Here is a 26,998-nt window from a genome sequence, read left to right on the forward strand (position 1 = left end):
AAAAACCCAGAGATGGTGTAGTGGCAGATAATTTCCTTTTTTTCAGCAGAATGTTGATCTTTGTCTTCAGTTATTCGTTCCTACAAAAACACAGAAAAGCTATTTATAACACAAAAACATTTGTAAATTTTTGTAAGGTGTCTTAATTTCAAGCTCAACACAGGAGTCAAGTTTCAAGTAGGGTAGAAGTGATGCATCTATTTCACAGAACTTTAGCAAATGATTGTTCTCGGGTTTCACCCCAGAGATATTTTTCTACAAACTTCCAGTCAGAATAAGCTATATTTTTTGGCTTTTTTTACTTTTGCCAATTGTAGGTTCTAAGTTTTCGCTCAAGTTGAAAAAAAAAATTTTTTTTTTGAGCTTTGAGTTTATCTTAGCTTGGAGGTATGTATTTTTAGCTACTACCAACTTATTCCTTGGTAAGACTAGAAGCTAAGTCAATTCTTTTCTTTCATTTTGGAGGGGGCAGGGGATGTGCTGTTGGGCCACACCCGGCCATGCTCAGGGCTTACTCTTGGCTCTGAGTGCCAGGGTCACTCCGGGCGGGACTCTCGGGGTCTCCTGAGGGTCAGCTACATGCTGTACAGAGCAAGCACCCTGACCCCTGTACTACCTCTCCAGTCCTAAATTTCTCCCCTTTAAAACTCTTACTTTGGGGACTGGAGCAATAGCACAGCGGGTAGGGCGTTTGCCTTGCACACGGCTGACCCGGGTTCAATTCCCAGCATCCCATATGGTCCCCCAGCACCGCCAGGAGTAATTCCTGAGTGCATGAGCCAGGAGTAACCCCTGTGCATCGCCGGGTGTGACCCAAAAACCAAAAAAATAAAAAATAAAAAAAAAAAAGATTTAAAAAACCCGCTTACTTTGGGTCTGGAGCAATAGTCCAGCGAGTAAGGTGTTTGCCTTGCCCGTGGCCCACCCAAGTTCCATCCTGGCATCTCATCTGGTCCCCTGAGCACCAGCAAGAGTAATTCCTGAGTGCGGAGCCAGGAGTCATCCCTACGCATCACCAGGTGTGACCCAAAAAGAAAAAAGAAAAAACCTCTTATTTTTCTCTACTAAGACACAGATTATTCTAGAAGAAATTAGAAACTTCCACATCACTTAAGGAAGGGGAAATTCCCTACATGCAAACACTTTTTTTTATTTTTAATTTTATTTTATTTTATTTTATTTTATTTTAAATAAATTTATTTATTTTTAATTAATGAATCACCATGAGGGTACAGTTACGGATTTATACACATCTGTGCTTATGCTTCCCCCATACAAAGTTCGGGAACCCATCCCTTCACCAGTGCCCATATTCCACCACCAGTAAACTCAGCATCCCTCCCATCCTCCCCAATCCCATCTCCCCCCCACCCCACCCTGTCACTGTGGCAGGGCATTCCCTTCTGTTCTCTCCCTCTAATTAGCTATTGTGGTTTGCAATAAAGGTGTTGAGTGGCCACTGTGCTCAGTCTCTAGCCCTCATTCAGCCCGCAACTCCCTTCTCCCACATGGCCTTCGACTACATTATAGTTGGTGATCCCTTCTCTGAGTTGCCCTTTCCCCAGAATGTGAGGCCAGCCTCCTAGCCATGGAGTCAACCTCCTGGTAGTTGTTTCTACAATTCTTGGGTGTTAGTCTCCCACTCTGTTATTCTATATGTCATAGATGAGTGCAATCTTTCTATGTCTGTCTCTCTCTTTCTGACTCATTTCACTTAGCATGAAACTTTTCGTGCCGATCCACTTAAATAAAAAATTTGTGACCTCCTTTTTTCTAACAGCTGCATAGTATTCCATTGTATAGATGTACCAAAGTTTCCTCAACCAGTCATCCATTCTAGGGCATTCGGGTTTTTTCCAGATTCTGGCTATTATAAACAGTGCTGCGATGAACATACATGTGCAGATGCCATTTCGATTATACTTTTTTGCCTCTCTGGGATATATTCCCAGCAGTGGTATTGCTGGGTCAAATGGGAGCTCAATTTCTAATTTTTTGAGAATCGTCCATATTGTTTTCCAGAAGGGCTGAACCAGTCGGCATTCCCACCAGCAGTGTAGAAGGGTCCCTTTCTCGCCACATCCTCTCCAACAGCGGTTGCTTTTGTTCTTTTGGATGTGCGCTAGTCTCTGTGGTGTGAGGTGGTATCTTGTGGTTGTTTTGATCTGCATCTCTCTGATGATTAGTGATGTGGAGCACTTTTTCATGTGCCTTTTGGCCATTCGTATTTCTTCTTTGGTAAAGTTTCTGTTCATTTCTTCGCCCCATTTTTTGATGGGGTTGGATGTTTTCTTCTTGTAGAGTTCAACCAGTGCTTTATATACCATTGATATCAACCCCTTATCTGATGGGTATTGTGTAAATATCCTTTCCCATTCTGTAGATAGTCTTTGGGTTCTGGTCACTGTATCTTTTGCGGTGCAAAAGCTTTTTAGTTTAATGTAGTCCCATTTGTTGATCTCTGTTTTTACTAGATTGCTTAGTTCTGTGTCACCTTTGAAGATACCTTTATCTTCAATATCGTGGAGGGTTTTGCCGACCTTGTCTTCAATGTACCTTATGGTTTGTGGTCTAATGCAAACACTTTTTTAAAAGATAGGAAAATAAAACAAAGTTGAGAAATATCTTAAACTATAAAATACATCCCCCCAAAAGCATCTAACACTTTTTTTTTCTTTTTGGATCACACCCGGCAATGCACAGGGGTTACTTCTGGCTCTATACTCAGGAATTACTCCTGGTGGTGCTCAGGGGACTATATGGGATGCTGTGAGTCGAACCCGGGTCAGCTGCGTGCAAGGCAAATGCCCTACCCGCTGTGCTATAGCTCCAGCCCAGCACCTAACACCTTTTAAGGTGGTCCTGTGCCGGCGCAGACAGGTCTCTGTCTCGTACCTGAATCATTCAAAAGCTTCATGTCAAAGGGCAGAGCAACTAGTTAAACATTAAAAGACCCTATGGCTTGGCCAGGGTTATAGATATTCCTGGGATAGTCGCTGCTGTAAAGGATTATTGAAAGGAACCTTCGGGGATATTCATATTCTTTTGCTGTTGATATGGCCTTATTGTCTGTTCGGTTACATTATTCACTGAGCACATTGTCTACTTCCTTCCATTTCTTCTTTTTTTAATCACCATGAGATATATGGTTACAAAGTTGTTCATGATTAAGTCTCAGTCATACAATGCTCCAACCCCATCCCTTCACCAGTGCACATTTCCCACCACCACTGTCCCTTCCCTCCAGCTGCCTCCCCCAGCCCCCGCTGAAGCTTGCCTCTCTCTTCTACACCTCTCTCCTTCTCTCTCTTCTCCCTCTCTCTCCCTCTCTCTTATATCCTCCTCTCCCCTCTCTCTCCCTGTCCCTTTCACTGTCCCTCTCTTTCTCCTCTCTTCTCTCTCCTTCTCTCTCATCTCTGTCCCCCTCTCTCTCTTCTCTCTCTTTCCCTCTCTCTCTCTCTTCTTCTCTCCCTTTCTCTCTCCCTTTCTCTCCTCTCTCCCTCTCTCCCTCCCTCTCTCTCTCTCTCCCTCTGTCTCTCTCTCTCTCTCTCTCTTTTCCTTCCCTTGTCATTTTCCTTTTAGGCACTGTGGTTTGCAATAGCTACTGAAGGCTATCATGGATATCCCTTTACCTCCTCTCAGCACTCAGTTTGTGTCCAGAGCAATCATTCCCAACAATAGTGTCCTACTTCCTTCCATTCCTTCCTTGTTAGTCTCCCATTTGCAGTGACCCTCAGCTCAGTGTGCATCCCAAAGGTTGGCTGACCCAGTCCCCTGGTGAGAAGGTGTTTGGGCCACCAGGGACACCAGAGGTACTTGGGAAGCCCAGTGGTGCCAGGGATGGAAGCCCCAGGCCTTCGTGCAAAGAAACCATGTGCTACCCCTTGAGTCAGGTCCCCAGCACTCTGCAGCTCTCTTGGGATTGCCCAAATCACCAGCACTGCTGACATCGTGGCAATTCATACCTTTGAGGTATAGAGAGAAATGGACATGCAAATGCTCTTAAGTATCATCTCATCTCTCTCACTGTTTCATTGTTGTATTTTCTCCTTCATTAAATATCACAGACATGATGGTAGGCAAACAAACAGGCAGAAAGATCAGAAGGGCGGCATCTTCTGGGTACCAAATTGTTGGTTAGTGATGGGCAAATAGGAGGGTGGAGCCTGTTGATGATCTTTTGCTTTAGAATCAGACACTGGGCTAAGCACCTTGTACGCTTTAGTTCACATCGTTTGGGTGACTTCATGAGACAGGATAGCAGTAGTTTCCAAAGCTCACTCGGAATCAGATTGCCTGACTGACTCTATTTGCTAAATAGGTGACCCTAAGCAAGTCACTTCCTGCTGTATCACTAAAATAAGGATCACAGTAGTGTCTACCTTTCAGAGTTGTTAGAAAGCTTAAATGAGTTAATGCGCCACACTCAAAATGTTGCTTGGATCATAATAACAACTGAATAAAATGTGGTGATGTTCAATTCAATTTAGTTGTTGAAGCAACTGAATACAGCAAATAAGTGGCAGGTTCAGTATAGGTCAGAACTCAGATCTATTTGACTACAGAGCTACTTGAGTCAAATGCCTTCGTTGTCAATGACAGTGTTCAAATATTCTAGATCCGTGGTTGAGTGGCTGTGGTTCAACAGGTGACCAGCTCAGTTAGCAAATGTCTGAAAAATAGTTCCGTGCAGTCAGAAGAGTTATCTGTGTTAAATTATCTGGGTAAAACTAGGGATTCCTCTTGAATTGCAAAGAACACAGGATCCTCAGATAAATTCAGCTTTCCAAGGGCTGCTTGCTTTATTTTGAATTTTGTCTGCTTTGAAAGTTGGGGGAAATTGGGAGCTTACACTTAAACCCCAATATGGATTATGTTTAGTCTTATCACTTGTGGGTTAAGCAGTTCTTTTCCTGATGTTTCATACAGAATTCTAATATGACTTACTCCTCCAGTTATTATATTTCGGGCTGAATAAAACTACCCAAACTATTGGAGTCATGATTTTGGCAAGAGGAGAGGGAGGAGGACAGAAAAATGTCCCAAAAGGACTTACTCCAATATGAGTGCTCTGCTTTTCTTCTTGAGAAAGTTAATATCCTAAATTGGCCACTTTGCAACATGTATGTCCAGCTGTATTTCCTCTTAAACCATCATCTTTATTAAGCAGTTTCCTTTATAAAAATAAAGCTGTTTTCTTTATTAAAATAAAGGTCAGGGTCAGGGTTAGGGTTAGGGTTAGGGTTAGGGTTGGGTTAGGGTTAGGGTTAGGGTTAGGGTTAGGGTTAGGGTTAGGGTTGGGTTAGGGTTAGGGTTAGGGTTAGGGTTAGGGTTAGGGTTGGGTTAGGGTTGGGTTAGGGTTAGGGTTAGCAAGGGTTAGGGTTAGGGTTAGTGTTAGGGTTGGGTTGGGTTAGGGTTTAGGGTTAGGGTTAGGGTTAGGGTTAGGGTTTAGGGTTTAGGGTTAGGGTTAGGGTTAGGGTTGGGTTAGGGTTTGGTTAGGGTTAGGGTTAGGGTTTAACAGAAAAATAAATAAATAAAATAAAATAAAAGTCAGTCTAGTTACCCCAAGCAGAAATCCTGATATCTTCTTGATCCTACACCCCTGTCTCTCCCCGCCCTCCCCAAATCCCACATGTGATAGGTTGGTGAATCCTACTGGCTTTTCTTTCCAAATGCTCTCAGAACCTGGGTGCTTCCTGCCTTCCCTCTGCCACCACTCCAGCGAAGTCCTAACCATCTCTGGCCCCAGTTACTGGGTTTCCTGTGCCAGTCACCCCCTTAGCTACTCCTCAGTCCTGAAACCTTCAAGTCTTGAGCTCAGCCTCAAGCTGATGTCAGGCGCTCCGCTGGCTGCCCGCTGTCACCCGTCTGATCTCATTGCCCCTGTTCCTCTCAGTCCTTCCCATCGGCAAACTGGCCTCTTTGTTTCCAGGACCAATGAGCAGGCTTTGCCATGGGGCTGTGTTGCTCTTCCCCCTGCCTCGAAAGCTCTTCCCTACTGAGAAAACTGGCTCTTGAGCCAGCCTCCCCTCAAGGAGGCTTTCTTGCTTACTTCATGCTTCTTCAAACCGGTGGCCCAGCCCCTAAGCCTGTGTGTCCCTGCAAAGCACTTCCCTTTTCAGATTGTGTGTCACTGTCTACGCTTACATGTTCATCTTATTTATTTTCTCATCGCCCCATCAAATTACAAGCACCATGGCAGAAATTAGTTTATAAAATATCATTTTACTGTTATTTCCTCAACAGCTGGCATATAGTGAACACTCAATACATGTTGCTAAGTTTTGTTCTGGAAGCACATTGGAAATTATAAGCTTTCCACACACACACACACACACACACACACACACAAGATGAGATGCTTTCCATTTATAAGTATATTACTCAGACTTAATTAAAATTCCTGAGATCAGTTTTATTATCTGCAAATAGGATATAGCAAACTAAGGTATTTATATTTTCTGTTTATCCCACCTTCTGGAACACTTGATAGCAACTTTCCACCACAAAAACATTTTTAGATTAAAATTACTTTGCCCTCTATGGTTATCTGTGGGCACCCGTGACAAATGGTGCTAGAGCCCACTGGAGTACGTGCTGATTGGCCGTGCAGAGTTCTAACAAACTTTAAATTCCAGCAAAATACCAGAAGCTGCTAACACTGCAGGAGATGCCAGGTGTTGTGAAGGTGTATCAGGTAATTTGGCTTTCTTGGAGTTTTTAATAGTCAATACCTTTATAATGCAATTTACATTTTAAGATGCATGCCAGTCAAATAGAGAGCCTGCTTTTAGACATAGCTGTGAAAGTTTTCTCTGCTCTGTGCAATTGCATGTACTATTTAGGGTTTTGCTTTATAACATAGAAATTATGTTTTCACAGTCTAGAAATTACCAATTAAAATTGATGGCTTGGTATAATTTTCTCTTTAATTTGGTTGGTATAATTTTCTCTTTTGATTTGTCTATCAGCTTTATCAAGATTTATAATTAATCAACAACTCTAATTTTTTACTCTATACTTTTACATAGAAATCAGAGTAAGGATCATTTGTTTATATTTAGATTTCCAAATTCCACTTATTTATGTTATTATTTGTATTCGATAAATGACTTAATACCATCCTGATATATAAAATGTTTGGAAGACATTATAGTTAGAATTCAGGGCTTTTTAATTTTAAATAAAATTTGTCTTAATTTAGAAAACAACTGCCCAGGACTTTAGAATATATTCAGTAGTCTATTTATTTCTCCAAATAAACATTTTTAACCTTGAATGTTTCAAGTTTGCAACAGTATTTTAACTATTTTTTCCATTAAAAGTCCTTCCCTCAAATCAGCTCAGTTGTGCTGTAAATAGTTTATTCTTAAATTGGTTCTATAGGTCTGTGTTCTATAGTAGTTACTATTAGTGTTCATCAAATCCGGTAGGTTATTAATTCAAGGTAATACTGACTTTTTTTTCGATAATAGCCACTTTACTTAAGTGAGATCACTAAATCCTCTTAGTATAAACTGGTCCCTTACTCCATAATGACATGTTAGTGTTGTAAGTAAAATTTTTCTGGACACAATGTAAAATGTGATTTTTTAAAAATCAACTACAAGTAGTTTTCTTCAATTAAAGGCATGAGTGCTTTGGCAAGGTAGCCTAGCGCCCTTATCAAGAAATGAACATTACACCTGCATTGCCTGGATACCAACGACAGTTTTGTCCTAAAACCTAGGGATTCTGAGACAACTTCTCTGACGTTCTGCATCTATTTCCTAACCTCTGAAGCTGGAGCAGTACTGTGATTTAACTCTTGAGATTATGAGGCTCAATCATGGAGCATGTGTACAATTTTGAAATGATGTTTGATTTTTAATATGTACATTTATTTGATATGTGCTACGTATTATTATAAGCATTACTTGCATGATTTCGTTCTCCAATCCCCCACCACAGATACATTCCTAGTGACTATTAGAACATGTGCCTGCCTGGACACAGACATGACTTTACTCTCTGCAGAGAAGCCAGCTGCCCTGGCAGAGTCATTTAAAGAGCCTGCTGTGGGTCCCTAGTGGATAGGGGACTAGCCTTGCACAGGCTGATCCGGGTTCAATCCCCAGCATCCCCTATGGCCCTTGAGTGCAGAGCTGAGAATAATCCCTCAGCACTGCCAGGCGTGCCTCAGAAAAGAAAAAATAATAATCATTTTAAAAATTAAGTCTGTTACAGTCCGTATTCTTAGAGTCATTATAAATTATATAAATTTCAAGGCAAATTTTAGCTTTCTAAAGATGAAAGGGGAAATTTGAATTGACAACATAACCTATCAATTAGTAGGGATAAATCATTTATGTCTATCATTGTTTTAACAACATTGAACAGTTTTCATTTTCACATTGACATAGCACACTTGTGAATAAATATACACAAAACCTATATTAAATAATAATTTTTGGCTATAAATAGACTTCACCTAATTTTTAAAATAAAAACAGTGGGCTTCTTGGCGGGGGAGATGTCTGTATAGGTCTTTATGCTTTATTTAGACTGTACTTCATAATTAGCAGTTCTCTACAATAATTTTTTTTACAGAGCTTCTTAAAGATGCAAGCTGTCTGTTTGGGACTGCTCCTTTTTGGTCTGACCTGGGCAACACCAGTAAGCATTTTTTAATTCAATTATGCATCAAATAATTAACTTACTGTATTTACCAGTTTGTCTTTTGAGCAATATTCTTCTAAATTAGTTGCACACACTAAATTTCAGTACCTAGTGCAGTTACAATAAACACCAAGCAAAAAGAAATGGCCCAACTCTGACACATGCCTGCCACTAAGAATAGCCTCAGACAGATGCACTGAATCTCAAACTGTGACCACTTGGTTTTAGAGGAAATACCAAAAGAGCATTTGGGGGAAATCCACTAGCTAGCCGCAGGTTTTCGTATCAGCTACTGCTATTGGATAGCGTTGCCAGACTCAAATTTCAGCATTTTGAAAGAGCTTTTCAATAGTTTCCCCAAAATGAGAAATTGAATGAAAACATTTTACTAGATTGTCAACAATAGATGCCAAAGCAAAGAGATGAGAACATCTCTGCAATTTTTTTTTGCAAAAAAACTCCCAACACTGTGGGATCCTACTCATGATTTCTTCAACAGTGAAACTCTCATGGGACTTGATAATCCTCAACGTAACCAGCTCCATTTTGCGCTAGTCTCTTTCCTTCCCTCTGACTCACTCAGCTGAGTATAGGATGTGTCCAAATTATCTTGTGAAAATGCTGAGTGTTACAGAAAGTTCCAGCAATGCAGAGTACTAATTAGATAATGTCTACAAAACATCCTAACTTCTCAGGGAACCTTTTTCAGTTGGAGAACTGTGGAAACAAGTGATCATTCTGTTTCCAGTTCTTTTTTTTTTTTTTTTTTTTTTGCTTTTTTGGGTCACACCCAACGATGCTCAGGGGTTACCCCTGGCTTTGCACTCAGGAATTACTCCTGGCGATGCTTGGGGGACCATATGGGATGCCGGAGATCGAACCCGGGTCAGCCGTTTGCAAGGCAAACGCCCTACCCACTGTGCTATCTCTCCAGCCCCTGTTTCCAGTTCTTAAACATAGGTCCTGAGTGAGTGGGTGACCAGTTGGGTAGCCCACTGGCAAGCATGGTCCAAGCTTGTCATAGTTGAGGAGAAGTTGAGAAAATCGTGCCCCAACTGATAGTACAGCCCACACAGTCTGCCTGGGGGCTGGGTGGCATGAAATAGCCCCACTGCCAGCAAGGCATGTGCTTCGGCCAAGTGGAAAGAGAATGGGCCTTGCTGACCAAGCTCAACCCCACCAGCTGGGCAGTTCTATTTTGAACAACACAGTCCAAAGAACAGCTAGAGTGACATTCCCCAACCAGTTTCCAGTAAATGTGCCACGTCACATCAAGCCACCGACCACTGGTTAATGTTGGTGCCAACATTTTCCCCCAGAGTGAGGCGATGCCGTCTTTATCCCAACACCACATTCAGGTACGGGAATATTGCCAAGTGGGTGTGAGGGAAATAGGGGGGACCAGACTCCGGATGAAAGAGGATCAGCAGGACGTGGAGACGAACTTCGGGGTCTGTGGGTTGTTTCCCTTCAGACATGCAGATCCCACTTGAGGAATCATCAAATTCAATAGATCGGTTGCATTGGGAATAAATACAAACTGAGCCACTTATATATATTTGGGGACTTTAATCCAAATTCAAATTGTACAGGAGAGAAAGTTTTCCTTAACCCTCTCTGAGTGCCTGGCTGAGTCTGAAAATTAAATTCACTGAGTCAAAGTAACAGGAGAAATATATCAAAATATGAAAATTTCATTAAATTTGCACATGGACATGTCATGTTCACAAAGAAGATCAGAAGTGACCAGAAGAGAAAGATTATATTTCTTTTAGATAAACAAATGTGTAGAAAATTGAAAAGGCAAAAGTTTTGAGACTGTTTGAGTTGCTCTAGGTAGTCCTTATCTAGAAGAGAAAACTTAGCTTAACAAGTTTTATTCTGAGATTTCGCTGGCATACTTTCGGGGGCTGCTCTATCAAAACTCCTTTTCTTTTGCCATCTGACAGGGAAGGGTAGAGGGGAGGGGTGCTTTTTCACGTTTACCAGCTCTTAATTACCTTCAGATGAATATAATTTTTATGTTAAATAGGCATGTTTGACATTTTAATTTCCTTTAAAAAGTTTTAAAATAGAACAAAGGAACAAATAGAAAAATAAGAAAGGACTACTAGTCCAAGCAATTCACTGAATATGAAATTAGATCACCAAATCCTGTTCTAAAATACTTAGTTGTAAGTTCAGATTTCTTTAACATAAGCTCTATGAAAGCACTTTATGTAATCAAATATGTTTGTAATATATGTGCAAAAGTCAATGTGTATGTGAGTAATCTGTAAGGTGATGCAAATACCCAATTCTGTCTTTTCTTTCTTTGGCTTACATAGCTATCCTATCCTGGTCATTTTTATGTTTTCTTTTCCCGACAGTCCCATTTCCACAACTATTTCGTTATTTTGATACTTTTGATGATTAATTCAATGATTAAAATTGAATTATAGGTGCATGATCATAAGAAATAAAACAAGAAGAAATACAATAAAGGATAAAATGCAAAACACATACTAAAGGAATTTAATAGAAACTTCAGGAACATTTCCTGTTATTACCAAATGCATTTTTGATGTATCAGGCCATTTGAATTTTTATTATATTACCCCTGGGATTTGCAGACAGAAGATCTATCTTTTTTTTTTTTTTTTTTTGCTTTTTGGGTCACACCCGGCAATGCACAGGGGTCATTCCTGGCTCATGCACTCAGGAATTACCCCTGGCGGTGCTCAGGGGACCATATGGGATGCTGGGATTTGAACCCGGGTCGGCCGCGTGTAAGGCAAACGCCCTACCCGCTGTGCTATCACTCCAGCCCCCAGAAGATCTATCTTAAACATCTCCTTACATCTGTTTCAACTATGAGATCCGTAAGTGTAGGCTATTTTCATTCCTCCTACTGCGTATTTTCTGGTCATGATTACAGGAATCGTATGAGCTGATGAATATAAAAGCAGCTTCCAACTCTGAAACACACTGCTGACCAGCTTTTCAGTTCTGGAGTGAAAGAGAGGGAAATGGGGAACTCAGGAAGCGTTCTGTCCAGGCAGACAGACCTTAGGACGTGGTCTTTCCCCTCTGCGTTTCTCTCTCAAACAACTGACACACAGACCACTGCGTTCAGGCATAAGCTACTCTGCTCCTCTCACCTCATCTGGCACAGGCTAGGAGTTTCCAAAATACATGGGAAAATAAAAAATAAAGGCACGTTTATTCCTGAGAGTAAAGGGGTTCTCACGTCTGCTACTTCCGTGGGCATCTGGCTTCCGGCTTCTCAGGTCCTCTCCTGTGACGCCTCAATTTGAGCCCAAAAGACTAGCGAGAGCTGCTTGGGTCTCGTCCTTCTTGGCTGCGTGTTTCTCTGCTTCAAGAGCCACCTCTCACCACCTGACACCCTCCAGATACGTTTCAAGTCCAGTCCAGAGAAAATCCTTGTCAGGTCACCCCTATTTTTTTTCACTCTGAAAGAAATACCTGCCGAAGAGTCTGGCAGCGAAGTCTGACAGGGGGTGACAGAGCGTGCCTCGGGCTGGACCATTGGCAGCATCATGGGTGACTTATGGGGCAGTGACTGAACTTGAACCACCCATGTCTTGTCAGGAGCGCGTGCTCCCAGGGAGAGGAGGTCAAAGAAACAGGCCCCCTGGAGTCAGGCTCTTGCCTTTAGCCCACATGAATGGATTTTGGGAGAAGACAGAATGTGAAGTAAAATTGTCTTATTGGGGGCTGGAGCAACAGCACAGCGAGGAGGGCATTTGCCTTGCACTCGGCTGACCCAGGTTCAATTCCCAGCATCCCATAGGGTCCCCCGAGCACCGCCAGGAGTAATTCCTGAGTGCAGAGCCAGGAGTAACCCCTGAGCATCACCGGGTGTGACCCCCCAAAAAAGCAAAAAATAAATTAAAAATAAGATAAAGCACAGGGATGATGCGTCACTAGTAGGGGTGTGAGTGGCTCCACAATGGGTGCAGAGCGGTGGGTGCAAAGCTGGTTTTATCCTGTGACAGGCGGGGGGCGGGGGTGACTCTCACCAGCAACAGTGGGGCTCCTGGGGGCCTCACGAATTCTGCACAGAACTTCTGACTCCTGCCCCTTTACCCGAGTTGCAGGTGACTTGGGGACGTGGGGGGCAGAGGCTGTAGCTTTGACAGAAAGAGTGTGTCCACCTCTCTGCTTGGCTCTCCGCCATGGTCAGGACTGGGAAACTGCTCCCAGCACCTACCTGGCACGGGGAAGCCATCAAGCCGCGCCTGAAGCCAGAGTGGGAGACGGTCCCTGGCACCTATGTTCCTGGGGCCCACGGCCTCAGGCTGGAGGGAGGAGACGCTCTCTCCGGGAGCTGGGGCGCCTGGTATCAGGGTCACCGTCTGTATTCCGCGCCCAGCCTGTCAGCAGAGAGGGGACTCAATGCACTGTGCCAAAGGTCCGGCGTGACCCATTAACAAGCACAGCCCCTGAATGAATGGTCAGCTCCGGGATTCACTGCCCCCCCCATATGGTGATTGTCCCCCGTAACCGCAAGTCAATTGATCCCCTGACCATAAGCCAGCTTCACCGATACCTGCTTGTTTTGCTTCGGAAACTCGTTTTGCTGATCTCAGCTCCTGCAGTCCCTTACCCACGAATCCATTGCCTGACTGGGGTGAGATTTTTGCTTTTATAAACTCAGCCTGACTGTCCTAAGGCCATACATTCCTTGGGACGCTAGGCTGCTTCTGTAATAAAGACTCCTAATTCAGCCCGAACAGTGCTCATCTGTGTCTCCTCCAAACTCCCTCAGGCCAGCAGGAAAGGAAGGTCGGTCCTCGCCTATGCTCGGGCATCCTGGGCCATCGCCTCCCTTGCCGGAAAGAATTTCAGGAGGAGGCAAATGAGTGAAGCAAAATGGTTGGGTGTTTCTTAGCATAGAAAAAAAGTCACAATGGTTAACACAATTCTAGAATTAAAATTTATTCGGTAACAAAGCTCCAATATCAAATCAATAAGTATAAAAAAATCAGTTGATGCGAAAATTGTTATATATGACCACAGGATAGTTAAATTCGTAGGTTTCTAAGAACGTACTGAGCTGTGTGTTGCTAGTGGAGCCTTCTGTGCTACTGTTTCTGCTTGTTGAGTTTAGTTGGCCCCCATGTTACTTCCCCGTCTAATTTGCTGTCCTCCTACTGGGCTGTCAGTACTGAGGAATTAGGAGGAGTCCGGAGACTTCAGGATCCATGGTCTGGGCCAGTGAGTTGACATGGTGACTTTGGGAGGTAGGTGTGGCTCCAGGGCTTGGTACACAGGGGTGGGGGCTTGGGGGGAAGCTGCCTCCCCCAACTTCGAATAATACCTGAGTTCTCAGCCTGGGCACGGGACCCCTGAAAGTATTCTCAGTTTGGCATCTCTGCGGAGAGTATTTGTGAAGTGATGAAGTTGAGCCCTCGATGTGGCTACAGCAGTGGAATGTGAGTGCCAGCAAAATCGTTCTTCCTGGAAGAAATTTAGAGAGAGAAAGATGCGAGGGGAAGGAAAAGGAGGAATATGTGTTCAAGAGAGAGTAGGGACTTCCCCAGAATGAAAAAGCAGAGACACAGACAGACAGGGAGAGAGAGAGAGAGACAGAGACACAGAGACAGACAGAGAGAGAATGACAGAGAGAGAGAAGGAAGGAATGTCGAGGAAGGAACGGTCTTGGAGGTAAAACCAAGGCTAGCATGGCTTTTGGGAGGTTTTTGGGAGAATGAAAAGATGAAGCAAGACTTCATGGAAGAATAGAGGGAAAACAGAATTATTCTCTCAAATATATCTATTTCAACTCTGAAAAAAAAAAGTAAGAGGGAATTTTTGACTGTGAAATTATCTTGACCTGACGTTCTCCCCCTACAGGAAAGTTAGTTTGGCACAGAAGGCTTAACTCGTAACAACATTTTAGTAATCCCTCACTTCAGTCAGGACTTGATGTTTCCATGGTGAGATGCAACAATGCTCCCTAATTTTCTTCAAAGGAAATGTATTTTTATCATTCAGTTAGCAATTTATTGGTAACAAGTAATATAAAATGGATTATTGTGGCCTGCTATGGGGAATGGTTGAGAAAATTGGAGACAATGAAGTAGGGAAGTTGATACTGGTGGGATTGGAGTTGGAATAATGAATGCCTGGAACGAATCGTCATGAACAACTTTGTAAGCCATTGTCTGTAGCACTGTCCTCCTGTTGTTCATCAATTTGCTCGAGCGGGCACCAGTTACGTCTCCATGGTGAGACTTGTTGTTACTGTTTTTGGCATATCCAATACATCACGGGGAGCTTGCCAGGCTCTGCTGTGCGGGTGGAATACTCTCGGTAGCTTGCCGGGCTCTCGGAGAGGGACAAAGGAATCAAACCCGGGTTGGCTGCATGCAAGGCAAACGCCCTACCCACTGTGCTATCGCTCCAGTAACAGTGTTTAAATAAAGTGCCTGTTTGGCAGTGGAGAGGGAGGGAAGAAAAGTTAATTCTGGGCACTTTGTCACTTGCAATATTAGTGGTCCTTGCATATTCTTATCACAGCTTTAGGGTCTCTGATAGCTTCTCCTTGGAGCCTCTGTTTCTGCCCCTGGGTGGTGCCTCAGTTTTACCACTCCAAGGAGCTCATGATTTGCATTTCAAAAGGATGTGGCGTCAGGCCTTTGGGCTACTTCAGGGTTGAATAGTTTCTTCTTATGCTTTACGATTTGCCTTTGTAATGCTGAAATAAATATTAATGAATGTGCCCATTTTCTTTTGTTCGGAATGATTTTCTACAATGAATAATATAAACCAGGATGGCAAAAATATATGAAATATTTGTTGTTTGAAGAAATTAAAGAATGACTGGTGAGAATTTATTTCTTGTTTCCTTTTAGACATTTCAACCACAGGGTGAAAAGATGAAGCAAGCCTGCTTGGAAGAACAAAGGGTAAACAGAATTATTCTCTCAAATAAATCTATTTCAACTCTGAAAAAAAAAGTCAGTAAGAGGAAAATTTTGACTATGAAAATGTCCTTGTGTTCTTTGAAGAGTTATGCAACATAATGTTGGTGCAAAATCCACAGAATATAAAACAAAAAGTATTATGCATAATATGCCTCTCTTCCGATGTGGTTTCTTCCTTCAGAAAGAGAAGTGAATATGAATTCGGGAGCCGTGTTACTAGCATGTTTCCATACATGTAGGTGAGAACAAAACGACAAATGAAGAAGAATGCAAAGGCAAGTCTCAATGGGCTGTAATGTTTACACGGCCTTGGCTTTCCACGAGCATCCACGGGGTTAAACAAGTGCCCTCAGCTTTTCTGATCCCTAAATTGCAGCCTCCCACGGTTCTCCTGACAGTCTGAGAAAATTCTAGTAGCTATTAACCTCCTGCTCTGGATTTGAGAAGCAGATGACCAAGGCAAAATTTGCCAACGAAAATGCCTGAAGCCCCCTGGATGGTTCCCCGGCTCCTCGTGGCGAGGGTCCGCATTGTGAGTTTTGCCAACTTTGGACACGAGCCACGAATGCTGTAAAATCCACCTTTTTCTCCCAGCTGCTCTCAAATAAAAAAAAATTTTTTTTTAGGTGCACCGTTTCAGTTGGTATTTGGTAACGAAACCAACACACCCCCTGAGAGCGCAGTTGAGCCCTTTCTCAGACAGGGAATGAGTTGGGATCTTCTGGTTGGCATCTGCCCTCCTGTGGTTGGGAGGAGTATACCAACCGGGAGAGGCAGAATTAGACTTCAGGGAAATTAAAAACCGTCTTGGACTTTCACAGAGAGCCAGAAACCAATTAGTAAGAGATGACACCACCTTAACGCCTTGTTTTTGTACATAATGTATGAGGTCCGCCATGAAAAGGCATGGCTATCCTAGTTCTGAGTGTGCTTCCGTTACCATCTGGGACAAAAGTCCCAAAACTGACATACAGGTAAGCAGAGTCTCATAGTAATAAGGCTTCGTGTGAGCCGAACTCAGGCCCAGCTGCAGGGAAAACGTGGAAAGACGAGTTCCCTTCGGCCTGCTCTGCAGTTTCCAAGTGTCGCTAGCGACTGTCCTTTCCCTCACAATAATCTTCCGGGGACCTCTGTGTTCCAGAGTCCCCCTGGCGGGGACAGGCAGCCCCCCATGCACTGGCCGGGATCTACTGAGCGTCACTCAGGACCTGCCGCTGCCTGCGGTGCTGAAGCCACAGGTGCATTTTGTACAGCTGCTTCTGAGTAACTGTGGGCTTTCTGCGGGAGGATTTCTCTGCACGTTCAACCCTGTGCCCCGCTGGCAGGACATGCAGTCATTAGACCTACAGAGTGACTTATTTTAGTGTCTGTTAAATGCATTCCACAGATGACTCCCTCGGTGTCAGGATGTCCGTGGAAAAAAGAATAAGGGCTTTGTCGCAGATCGGGACAATAGTTCTTTTCACTGGGTCCTTCCTCCAGACTCATTGGTCAAAGAACTGGAAACGGTTTTAAATGTCATCGGCAAAATGACTATTTCCTTTTCTCAGTTTGCCGGAAGCCAAACACAGTAGTAGTTTCCTTTCTAATTTCTTCTTCTCATTCGGTTCAATTGTCTTTAGATGTATCTCTGCCAGTTAAACTTATTTGTGGCTTCAAATAAGCTAAACCTTAGTCGTTAAAATAAAGATGTGTTGAGCTGCTCTCCATAGTCTGCAAAATGCTACGTTATGAAGCGATTGAGAAAACTTGACTCTTCTCTCCAGCACCGCCATGGAAAAAAAGAAACACAGGGCCTAGACAGACTCCACTATAATGCAAGGCTGAGTGTGCAAAGTACTCTGTGACTGGCACAAAACATAATCATATTTTAGAGCTTAGAGTTGGAAACAGTCAGTTCCTAATCAGATATTCAGGGAGAATTTCATAATGGAAATCATTAAGCTGGGTCTTGGGAAAATGAATAGGATTTAATCAAACCAGAGGGTAGAAGGAACCATTGTCCGGGCGGAGATCATCAGCCAAGGAGAGGACAAGGCAGGAAGGACAAGGAGAGACACGAATCAGTTACTAGAGGGACCATCTTCAAAGAACTGAAGCCCAATTCAGTAGTATAGTCAGAAATCATTCAGCATTTCAGCAATAACGTAAAAATATTGCTGTTATTGGGGTTAATAAAAATCAATTTTGCATAGCTTATTTCAACCTAAATAAAGTGCAAATTTTGTTTGAAAAAGAAAATAATAATTTAGCATAACCAAATGAAAAAAGTATTAACCATCACATGCTTTGGTTTAAAAATCACTTAATGTTTTCATTTATGAATGACCTTTTTATAGGTTTTACTGAGACACACCCAATTCATTAATATATGTGTGCAAAAGCACCAGATATAAAACAAAACTTCGGGGCTGGAGTGATAGCACAGCAGGTAGGGCATTTGCCTTGCACGCGGCCAACCCGGGTTTGATTCTCAGCATCCCATGTGGTCCCCTGAGCACCGCCAGAAATAATTCCTGAGTGCAGAGCCAGGAGTAACCCCTGTACATCACCAGGTGTGACCCAAAAAGCAAAAAAATAAATAAAATATAAAATAAAACAAAACTTCTATGTAAAATAGGAAGAAACATTTAGAACGGGTAAATTATAATCTACTTATTTTCCTAATGCATCTTTTTTAATCAAAATGTTATATTAGCAATGAATAAATGAACTTAATTACAAAGGAAAATATAAATCCCGTGTAGGTATTCCAAATTTAATATGAACTTATGTTGAAAATTCTATCTTCACAGGAAGAAAACATCAAAGACAAAATTGCTGCTCTTCACCATTTCGGCAAGAGAAAAACTCAAGAGCTGACACCAAATGAAAACACTGGCCAGGAAAGAAAGAGAGATTTGTCGGATTTCAGAGCCACTGAAAATAATCAAGAAAGCAAATCCCAAAATCTTTCTGAAAGTAGACTGAGAATGAATGAAGACTGTCTTATTAGCAATGAAGTAAATGGCCACGGTGACCTAACGATGTCCAGGAATCCCGAATCCTCTGCAGTCAGAAAAGCACATGACCTCAAAGAATCCGCTGCAGCTCTCGTCCAAAATAATTCTCAGTGGACAATAGAGGCAGTTATTTTGAGGAAACTCTTGGGAGAAGAAACCAAAATTAACAAACCCAGAAACACTCTAAGCCAAATCCCAGCATATCTGAATGATGCTAAAGCCCCATCAAACAATAAGAAAAATTATCAAAGAAACTCACAAATGCAAAATAATCCTGTCAAAAGCAAAATCACTTACTATCTCCCCCCCAACACTGACTATCTAACGCAGCTCTCCCAAGTGAAAAACATCCCTAGTGATTTTGAGGGCAGTGGACACGCAGATATTCAGGAGAAAGGAGATCATCTCTTCCCCTTCAGTGGAGACGGCCAGCCTTTCGAGGACATTCTCGGTAAAGAAGGAGCTATTATTCCTGGCCCCGGAGATGGCAATATTCAGACAGAGTTTTTTCATCCTGCTGCAAAAGGCCCACGTTACAATGAGCTCCCAGAGAGAGAGGAGAATGGGAGCAGTGCCACAGGAATTGAGGCAGGAAAAGAGGCCAGTGTGACTGGTGTGAGACTAGCAGGGGGCACCAATGACATCACAGGTATCACCCACTTTAAGGGGCTACCTGGAGAGGAAGGACAGAGAGTGGACGCCAGCAGTCAAGATGCTCACGGAGGGAAAGCTGAGTTCCACCACCCTCACACGTTCTCAAACGACAAAGGAAAGGAAGGCAGTCGGAATGTAGAGGAAGTTCCTAATTATAATGAAATTCAAAAAAACGCTAAAGGGAGTCATACAAAAGAGATGGAATATTCCAGTAAGAACCAAGCGGTCTCCAGGGAAAAGCAAGAACTTTCTAGTAAGAGCGAAAGTCGAGACCCCCTCCTTCCTTCTCTCGGTGCTGAGAATGAAATTGCTTCCCAGAATGATCCCAGGGTCCAGGGGGCTCTAGTAACACAGAGCAGGGAAAGTCACGATGCACAGCGTAGACGAAATAGTAATACTCGGAATAAAGCGGCCTCACAAAGGGAAGACCCCTGGGCCGACAGAAAACCCTTTTCCAACAGACTCCGCCGCCCTAGGAAGCCCGACAGCAGCGAATCATCATCTGACAGCAGCAGTTCAAGTGAGAGTGACGGTGACTAGCAGCAGGAAGTTCCCAGAAGGGTACGGGTTCAAGTCCCATCCCCAGAGACTTGGTGGGACAGGAGAGAGGTCCAACAGCGGAGCGGATGGAGGACGGAGCGAGGACTCTGCCACCTGCCCCCTGCCCGGTCATCGCTGCTTCCATGCTCCTGGCATGAACCTGGACTCAGCTCCAACAGCTCCAGCAGCTTCTTACGGGGCAAAGTTCACTGAGAATGTGCGGGCTACCTGACATTTGGAGAGGCGTCTTTTAAAACTCATTGGTGAATGTCTCAAAAACACTTTCTGTGTTTTTTTACTCTGTAGACATGAAAATAAACTCTACTTTTCATATAATACCTGTGATTTGGTGATTAATAACAACCTAGTGTCTGTGGCTCATCATTTCTGGAGCAACAAGATTAGTCCTATCTCTCATGCATGTTCCCACAATAGTGTGGATTCCCCTCCCCCTCATCCACTGAGGAACATACAGTTCTATTTCCTGGTAGAACCCTGCCTCAAATAATCAGCATCCATGGATTTTCCTCAACTCTTGTTTGACTAAAAGTTAATTAACAGACTTTGCCTGATCAATTAATAAATGTGGAAAGCAAAAAAAAACAAAAACAAAAACAAAAACATCCATGTTCCCAAGTTCTGTCTGAAGGAGGCAGGGTTCATTTCTGACTTATCAGTCCAGCCTTATTGTATGAGTCTGTTGTGTTGTCCCAAGTAAAAGAGGTGCTTAATATTCTGAGTTGATTCCCAAGAGAGGAATACTGGGTAAAGTAGTCTAATTTAAGTTGGAGTTCATTGACATACTTTGGCAAATAAAAAATACATTATTTACAAAAAAAAAAAAAAAAGATTAGTCCTATCTCGTGAGAGTTGGAAATGAGCACTCTGGACAAGAGCCGAGTGCTGAGAGGGCCAAAAGGGATGTGCATGATAACCTTTCCGTACCTGTACTGCAAACCATAGTGCCTAAAAGGAAAGAGACAGAGACAGAGAGACAGAGCGAGGAAGGAAGGGAGAGAAGCAGAGGGAGGGAGGGAGGGAGGGAGGGAGGGAGGGAGGGAGGGAGGGAGGGAGGGAGGGAGGGAGGGAGGGAGGGAGGGAGAGAGGGAGAGAAAGGGGGAGGAGGGGAGGGAGAGAGGGAGACAAAAGGAGAGAGAGGGAGGGAGGGAGGGAGAGGGAGAGAGAAGAGAGGAAGAGAGAGGGAGGAAGGGAGACAGAAGGAGGAGGGAGAGAGACAGAGAGTGAGAGAGAAACAGGAATGTAGGGAGAGAGAGAGAGGGAGAGAGAGGGAGGGAGGGAGGGAGAGGGAGAGGAAGAGAGGAAGAGAGAGGGAGGAAGGGAGACAGAAGGAGGAGGGAGAGAGACAGAGAGTGAGAGAGAGAGAAACAGAGGAATGTAGGGAGAGAGAGAGAGGGAGGGAGGGAGAGGGAGAGAGAAGAGAGGAAGAGAGAGGGAGGAAGGGAGACAGAAGGAGGAGGGAGAGAGACAGAGAGTGAGAGAGAGAAACAGAGAGATGTAGGGAGGGAGAGAGGGGAAGAGAGAGGGAGGGAGGGAGGGAGGGAGGGAGGGAGGGAGGGAGGGAGGGAGGGAGGGAGGGAGGGAGGGAGGGAGGGAGGGAGAGAGGGAGAGAAAGGGGGAGGAGGGGAGGGAGAGAGGGAGACAAAAGGAGAGAGAGGGAGGGAGGGAGGGAGGGAGAGGGAGAGAGAAGAGAGGAAGAGAGAGGGAGGAAGGGAGACAGAAGGAGGAGGGAGAGAGACAGAGAGTGAGAGAGAAACAGGAATGTAGGGAGAGAGAGAGAGGGAGAGAGAGGGAGGGAGGGAGGGAGAGGGAGAGGAAGAGAGGAAGAGAGAGGGAGGAAGGGAGACAGAAGGAGGAGGGAGAGAGACAGAGAGTGAGAGAGAGAGAAACAGAGGAATGTAGGGAGAGAGAGAGAGGGAGGGAGGGAGAGGGAGAGAGAAGAGAGGAAGAGAGAGGGAGGAAGGGAGACAGAAGGAGGAGGGAGAGAGACAGAGAGTGAGAGAGAGAAACAGAGAGATGTAGGGAGGGAGAGAGGGGAAGAGAGAGGGAGGGAGGGAGGGAGGGAGGGAGGGAGGGAGGGAGGGAGGGAGGGAGGGAGGGAGGGAGGGAGGGAGGGAGGGAGGGAGAGAGGGAGAGAAAGGGGGAGGAGGGGAGGGAGAGAGGGAGACAAAAGGAGAGAGAGGGAGGGAGGGAGGGAGGGAGAGGGAGAGAGAAGAGAGGAAGAGAGAGGGAGGAAGGGAGACAGAAGGAGGAGGGAGAGAGACAGAGAGTGAGAGAGAAACAGGAATGTAGGGAGAGAGAGAGAGGGAGAGAGAGGGAGGGAGGGAGGGAGAGGGAGAGGAAGAGAGGAAGAGAGAGGGAGGAAGGGAGACAGAAGGAGGAGGGAGAGAGACAGAGAGTGAGAGAGAGAGAAACAGAGGAATGTAGGGAGAGAGAGAGAGGGAGGGAGGGAGAGGGAGAGAGAAGAGAGGAAGAGAGAGGGAGGAAGGGAGACAGAAGGAGGAGGGAGAGAGACAGAGAGTGAGAGAGAGAAACAGAGAGATGTAGGGAGGGAGAGAGGGGAAGAGAGAGGGAGGGAGGGAGGGAGGGAGGGAGGGAGGGAGGGAGGGAGGGAGGGAGGGAGGGAGGGAGGGAGGGAGGGAGGGAGGGAGGGAGGGAGAGGGAGAGACACAGGGAGAGAGAGAGAGAGAGAGAGCCCTGCCATAGAGGCAGGCTGGGCAGAGGGGCAGGAGTGGAGGGAGGGAAACTGGGGAGCTCGGGGGTGGGAAATGGACACTGGTGAAGGGACGGGTGTTGGAACTTTGTGCGACTGAAACCTAATCATGAACAACTTTCTGACTGTGTATCTCATGGTGGTTCAATTAAAAATGAATAAAAAACAAAAAATAGGAAACTGTCAGAACTTTACACTCTAAGGGCTCCTTCTGACGCTGTGTGAAATGCTGCCTCTGACTCTCTTGTGCTACTGAGTGTTGATGCGCTTCCTAACGGGCCCTCGGGGAGTCCGGAGCACTAGGGGAGTGATGTAGTATTGAATAAATGGCCGGGCCCTGCGGCCACTTAAAAAGAAAAAGTAATTCTGTCTTTGGCAAAAGTAGTGACGTGAAATTAATCCACAGGATAAAGCTCTCTCGTCCCTCATCCCATCCGCCTATGCCTCTGTTTCCCATTCCTTCCGCACTCACTGCACGTTCAGAACTTCTCATAAGGCAACTCTGTTTCCTGAAGCAAATTCCACACTCTCACTTTCTCACTGCTCCCTCTTCCAGACAAAGAGGGAAATGGGGTGGAAGGAGGTCGACGCGGGGAGTCTGGGAAGGAGAAACACAAATGCAGAGGCAGATATTACTCACGGCTGTGACACCATCCTGGAAATGAAGCCAAAGTTGTTTCTCTCACTCTCTCTCTCCTCTCTCTCTCTCTCTCTTTCTCTCTCCCCCTCCCTCCTCCTTCTTTCCCTGTCTCCCACCCTCTCTCCCCCTCTCTCTTTCTCCTCATACTTCCTAGAGACAGAGACACACACAATGTGTGAGCATGTGTGTCTCACGAAGTGAAAAGGAAGAGAAAGCATGTGCACCCCTTAGGCACATGTGTGAAATGTGGCTCACTCCTGAATAGTGTGCTGAGACCAAAGCCTCTTGAGAAGGGAGGGAGGCCAGGGCTTGATGCTTTGGCTCCTCCAGGTAAGAATTATGTGTACGACCGGCCCCACTCTTTCTCTTCTCGTATCCAGCTACTTCAGGCTGACATGCGCCCTGAAGGCATGGCGACCATGAAGGGAAGTGCGCGATCAGAGGCAGGGAACGTCTATGCATCTGGCCTGGTTCCGAGCAGATCATCCAAGTAGTTTCCTAAGCGACGGGAGAGCCAGGCTTGGGGCTAGAGAAATAGCACAGCAGAGAGACACTTGCCGTGCACTCGACAGACCCAGCTTCCGTCTCCAGCATCCCGTAGGAGTCCCTGAGCTTCCGGGGTGATCCCTGAGCAGACTCACGAGTGAGTCCTGAGCACCACTGTGTGTGGCCAAAAACCAAAGTCAAAACAAACAAAAAGGACCAGGAGTCTCTGGCCTCGTTCTTGAAGCAGAGCTCCTAAATCCCTTGAATTTTTCGGGCAGAGTGCAGTGTTTCTTGTTCCCGTGCTGTGAGTCATATATCTTACCCCGCACGTCCCTTCCACCTGGACATGCATCCGGACCTTCTATCCACGTCCTTTGCAATAAGTCCTTCCAGAGCAGACTGCTGGGAACTCTGTGAGCGGCTCCATCGAGTTAAAGCAACAGCCAGAGAGGATCGTGCGGACGGGCACGTCATTATCAGTAGGTCAGCGGCGACAGCCTAGACTTGCTTTGGTAACTGAAGTGGGGCTTAGGGACAGGTGAGGCACCTGATGCTCTCCCAGTCAAGGAGAGGCTTATGGCCATCTGCTGCTCTCTCTGGGCAAAGAGTGTCAGATTGAGCTAAATTGGAAGACACCCTAAGTTATAGGACTTCTGGCAAAACCCTTGAATAGATGCTGGGAAATAACGCTGCCCATTAAGGAAACAGGAGACAGTTACGTATCACGGGGGGGGGAAAGTCGTCCACTCACTGCCTGGCTTGTCTGACAAGCGGAAACATCCATAATTCCGAAGGTGAGTCACCTGGGCATAGACTCAGCGCGGGAGGGGCTGGTGGCCGGAGAGTCTCTCCCAGTGGGGCACGCTGCATGCCAGCCACTGTTGGCAAATGTAGCCCTGCTGGGATAGAACCGCAGCTGCACAGGTATCAGCACACCTTCCCTCGGGGGTGTCTGGCAGAAACCAAGCTCTGGCATCGAAATCCTGGGGCTGGAGCGATAGCACAGCGGGTAGAGCGTTTGCCTTGCACGTGGCCGACCCAGGTTCGAATCCCAGCATCCCATAGGGTCCCCTGAGCACCGCCAGGAGTAATTCCTGAGTGTAGAACCAGGAGTAATCCCTGTGCATTGAGGGGTGTGACCCAAAAAGCAAAAAAGAAAAAGAAATAACAGAGTCCTGGTGTTTCAGGTAAGTGCTGGCCGGACCGGCCACCCTCCCTCTCTGCGCATCCCACACCCCTCCCCGGGACTAGCGCTGGGTAAGATCTAGCAACCGGACAAGCCTGAGGCACGGCTGTGGGTTGGGAGAGCCCTGGAGACAGACAGGAGGGTGGCGGGAAGCAATGTTCCCGGTGCTGTCCGTCCTGGTCTGCTCTCTGGACGAGCCTCGGGTCCGAGTTTATTTCCCCTCTCCAGGTTTGAGCGGGCCTGAATGTCTATTCAGACTATGGCCGAGGCTCACATTTTCTGCAGCCGCTCAAGGGGAGCTGGAAGGGTCTGACGTGGATAATGCGGCCACTCAGGGGTGCAGATCCGAGAGGAGGACCAGTAGCCGTTGCGCGGGCTGCAGCCTGCACGCCTTTCCCGCTTTTTCCTAACCCACATCCTGCCGCCAGCAGCGCAAGCCTTGGCTGGAGACAACAGCAGCAGGACAGTCACACAGCACAGACTCCCAGTCTGGTGAGGAACGGGCAGAGTGTGCCACCTGGTGTCCCAAAAAGGCCTGTCCCCAGACCTGGGAACTCGAACATTTATTTCTACATCCCCTACTCCTACTCTAGGCTTTTTGGGTCACACCCGGTGATGCTCAGGGGTTATTCCTGGCTCTGCTCTCAGGAATTACTCCTGGTGGTGCTTGGGGGACCATATGGGATGCTGGGAATCGAACCCGGGCCGGCCATGTGCAAGGCAAACGCCCTACCCGCTGTGCTATCGCTCCAGCCCTGTTCCTACTCCTTCAAGCCTCACTCTCCAGAGCCCCCTCCCTCCCTGCCTAACAACTTCTCACTTCTTGTTTCTTGAAGCACTCTGCCCTCCTGGAGTTAGGGGAGGTCTAACTTTTTTTTGACGTCTAATTTTTTTTAATTGCTATCTAATCGATCTGGTGTATCTTTGTGACTGACAAGTTTGAAACTCATTGCCTGGCCCCCATTCATACTAAGTCATGCGATTTCACTCCCTTCCACAGGCAGGATCTGTGCCCTTGTCAGCATGCAGTTAGCAGAAGACGGGCCTTTACCCAGGGACTGTGTAAAGATGTAAAATCTCTAGGAGGAAAAATACTGTAAATTTTTGAGAAATAAACAAACTTAAGAAGAAATTGTCCAGCCCCGTAACAGCCTTGGGCATGAAGAACAAATCACTCTGAGATGCAAATCCTTAGTGTTTCTGAGGTGATAAAGCCAAGGCACCAGGCAGTGGCCAAAAGCAGGGCTGACCCCTCAGAGAGAGAAGCTAGAATCTGACAGGATCGTTCAGAGTGCAAGAAGACACCCAAATTGAACCGGAGCCGTGGCACAAGAAGCAGACCCTCCTCGCCTATAGACTGTGATCCTGAGGTCTCCTAACCCATTTTGGCACCAGAGCGGATTCTTGCAGCCATGCATTTTGACTGTGAACTGAGCTAAAATATTAGAAACCCAAAACCGCACGGCCGCTATCACGGCCGCGCGGACTCAAATTCTTCACTCTTAGCAATGAAGAGAAATTATTAGATGATGCCTATTCAGCAGGCCTGATTGTTGGGGAAATAGTGAGTTCTGTATGGAAATATGAAAGGTACTCAATATATAGAGAGAATAATGGGAATATCATTAGCTACTTAGATGGGGGTGGGGTGGGAGGGGGTGTATTGGGGTTCTTGGTGGTGGAACGGGTGCACTGGTGAAGGGATGGGGGTTTAATCAGTATTTGACTGTGACTTAAACCTGAAAGCTTTGTATTTTTTTCCTTTTTTTCATGGTGGTTCAATAAAATATTTCTTTAAAAAAAAAAAAAGAAAGAAAAAGAAAACACCCAAATTAACTTTTATGTATGCAGAGAACTCCAGGCCAAAAAAATGTTGGAGAAATTGCATATAGCCTGCCCCAAAGACATTCTCTGCTTTTTCCACTCTGGAGAAGTTTGTATTTTCTTTTGATCAGGCATCTGTCTCTCTCTGTGTCTTCTCTCACATCTCTCTAAATTTCTTCCAATTAAAAGTATTTTTTTTCCACTAATAGAAGCAACAACAAAAACAGAACAAAGGAAGAAATCAATGTCCCCTGCCTATAACCATCTAGCTTCATTTGCCACCCTAATGTGTTGGTTCCCGGCAGCCCCTTTCAGTATCACGCCCTGGCAAGGTTCTACTTGGCA

The 26,998-nt window shown here is 45.4% G+C and overlaps 1 protein-coding gene across 1 annotated transcript; it reads left to right on the forward strand.

Annotated features, from left to right (window-relative positions):
• Positions 1 to 8,601: 8,601 nt before the first annotated feature.
• On the forward strand, positions 8,602 to 19,786 carry MEPE (matrix extracellular phosphoglycoprotein). Its single transcript, XM_012934006.2, has 3 exons — positions 8,602 to 8,655; positions 15,519 to 15,572; positions 18,386 to 19,786. The coding sequence occupies exons 1-3, from the start codon at positions 8,602 to 8,604 to the stop codon at positions 19,784 to 19,786; spliced, it is 1,509 nt and encodes a 502-aa protein (XP_012789460.2).
• The last annotated feature ends 7,212 nt before the right edge of the window (positions 19,787 to 26,998 follow it).

The sequence above is a fragment of the Sorex araneus genome, chromosome 5 (genome assembly GCF_027595985.1).
Source record: "Sorex araneus isolate mSorAra2 chromosome 5, mSorAra2.pri, whole genome shotgun sequence".
NCBI lineage: Eukaryota > Metazoa > Chordata > Mammalia > Eulipotyphla > Soricidae > Sorex > Sorex araneus.

Coding starts and splice junctions, on each gene's coding strand:
- MEPE (XM_012934006.2), top strand. CDS start 8,602: ATGCAAGCTGTCTGTTTGGGACTGCTCCTTTTTGGTCTGACCTGGGCA. Junction 8,656..15,518: donor GTCTGACCTGGGCAACACCA/GTAAGCATTTTT, acceptor GTTTCCTTTTAG/ACATTTCAACCACAGGGTGA. Junction 15,573..18,385: donor CCTGCTTGGAAGAACAAAGG/GTAAACAGAATT, acceptor CTATCTTCACAG/GAAGAAAACATCAAAGACAA.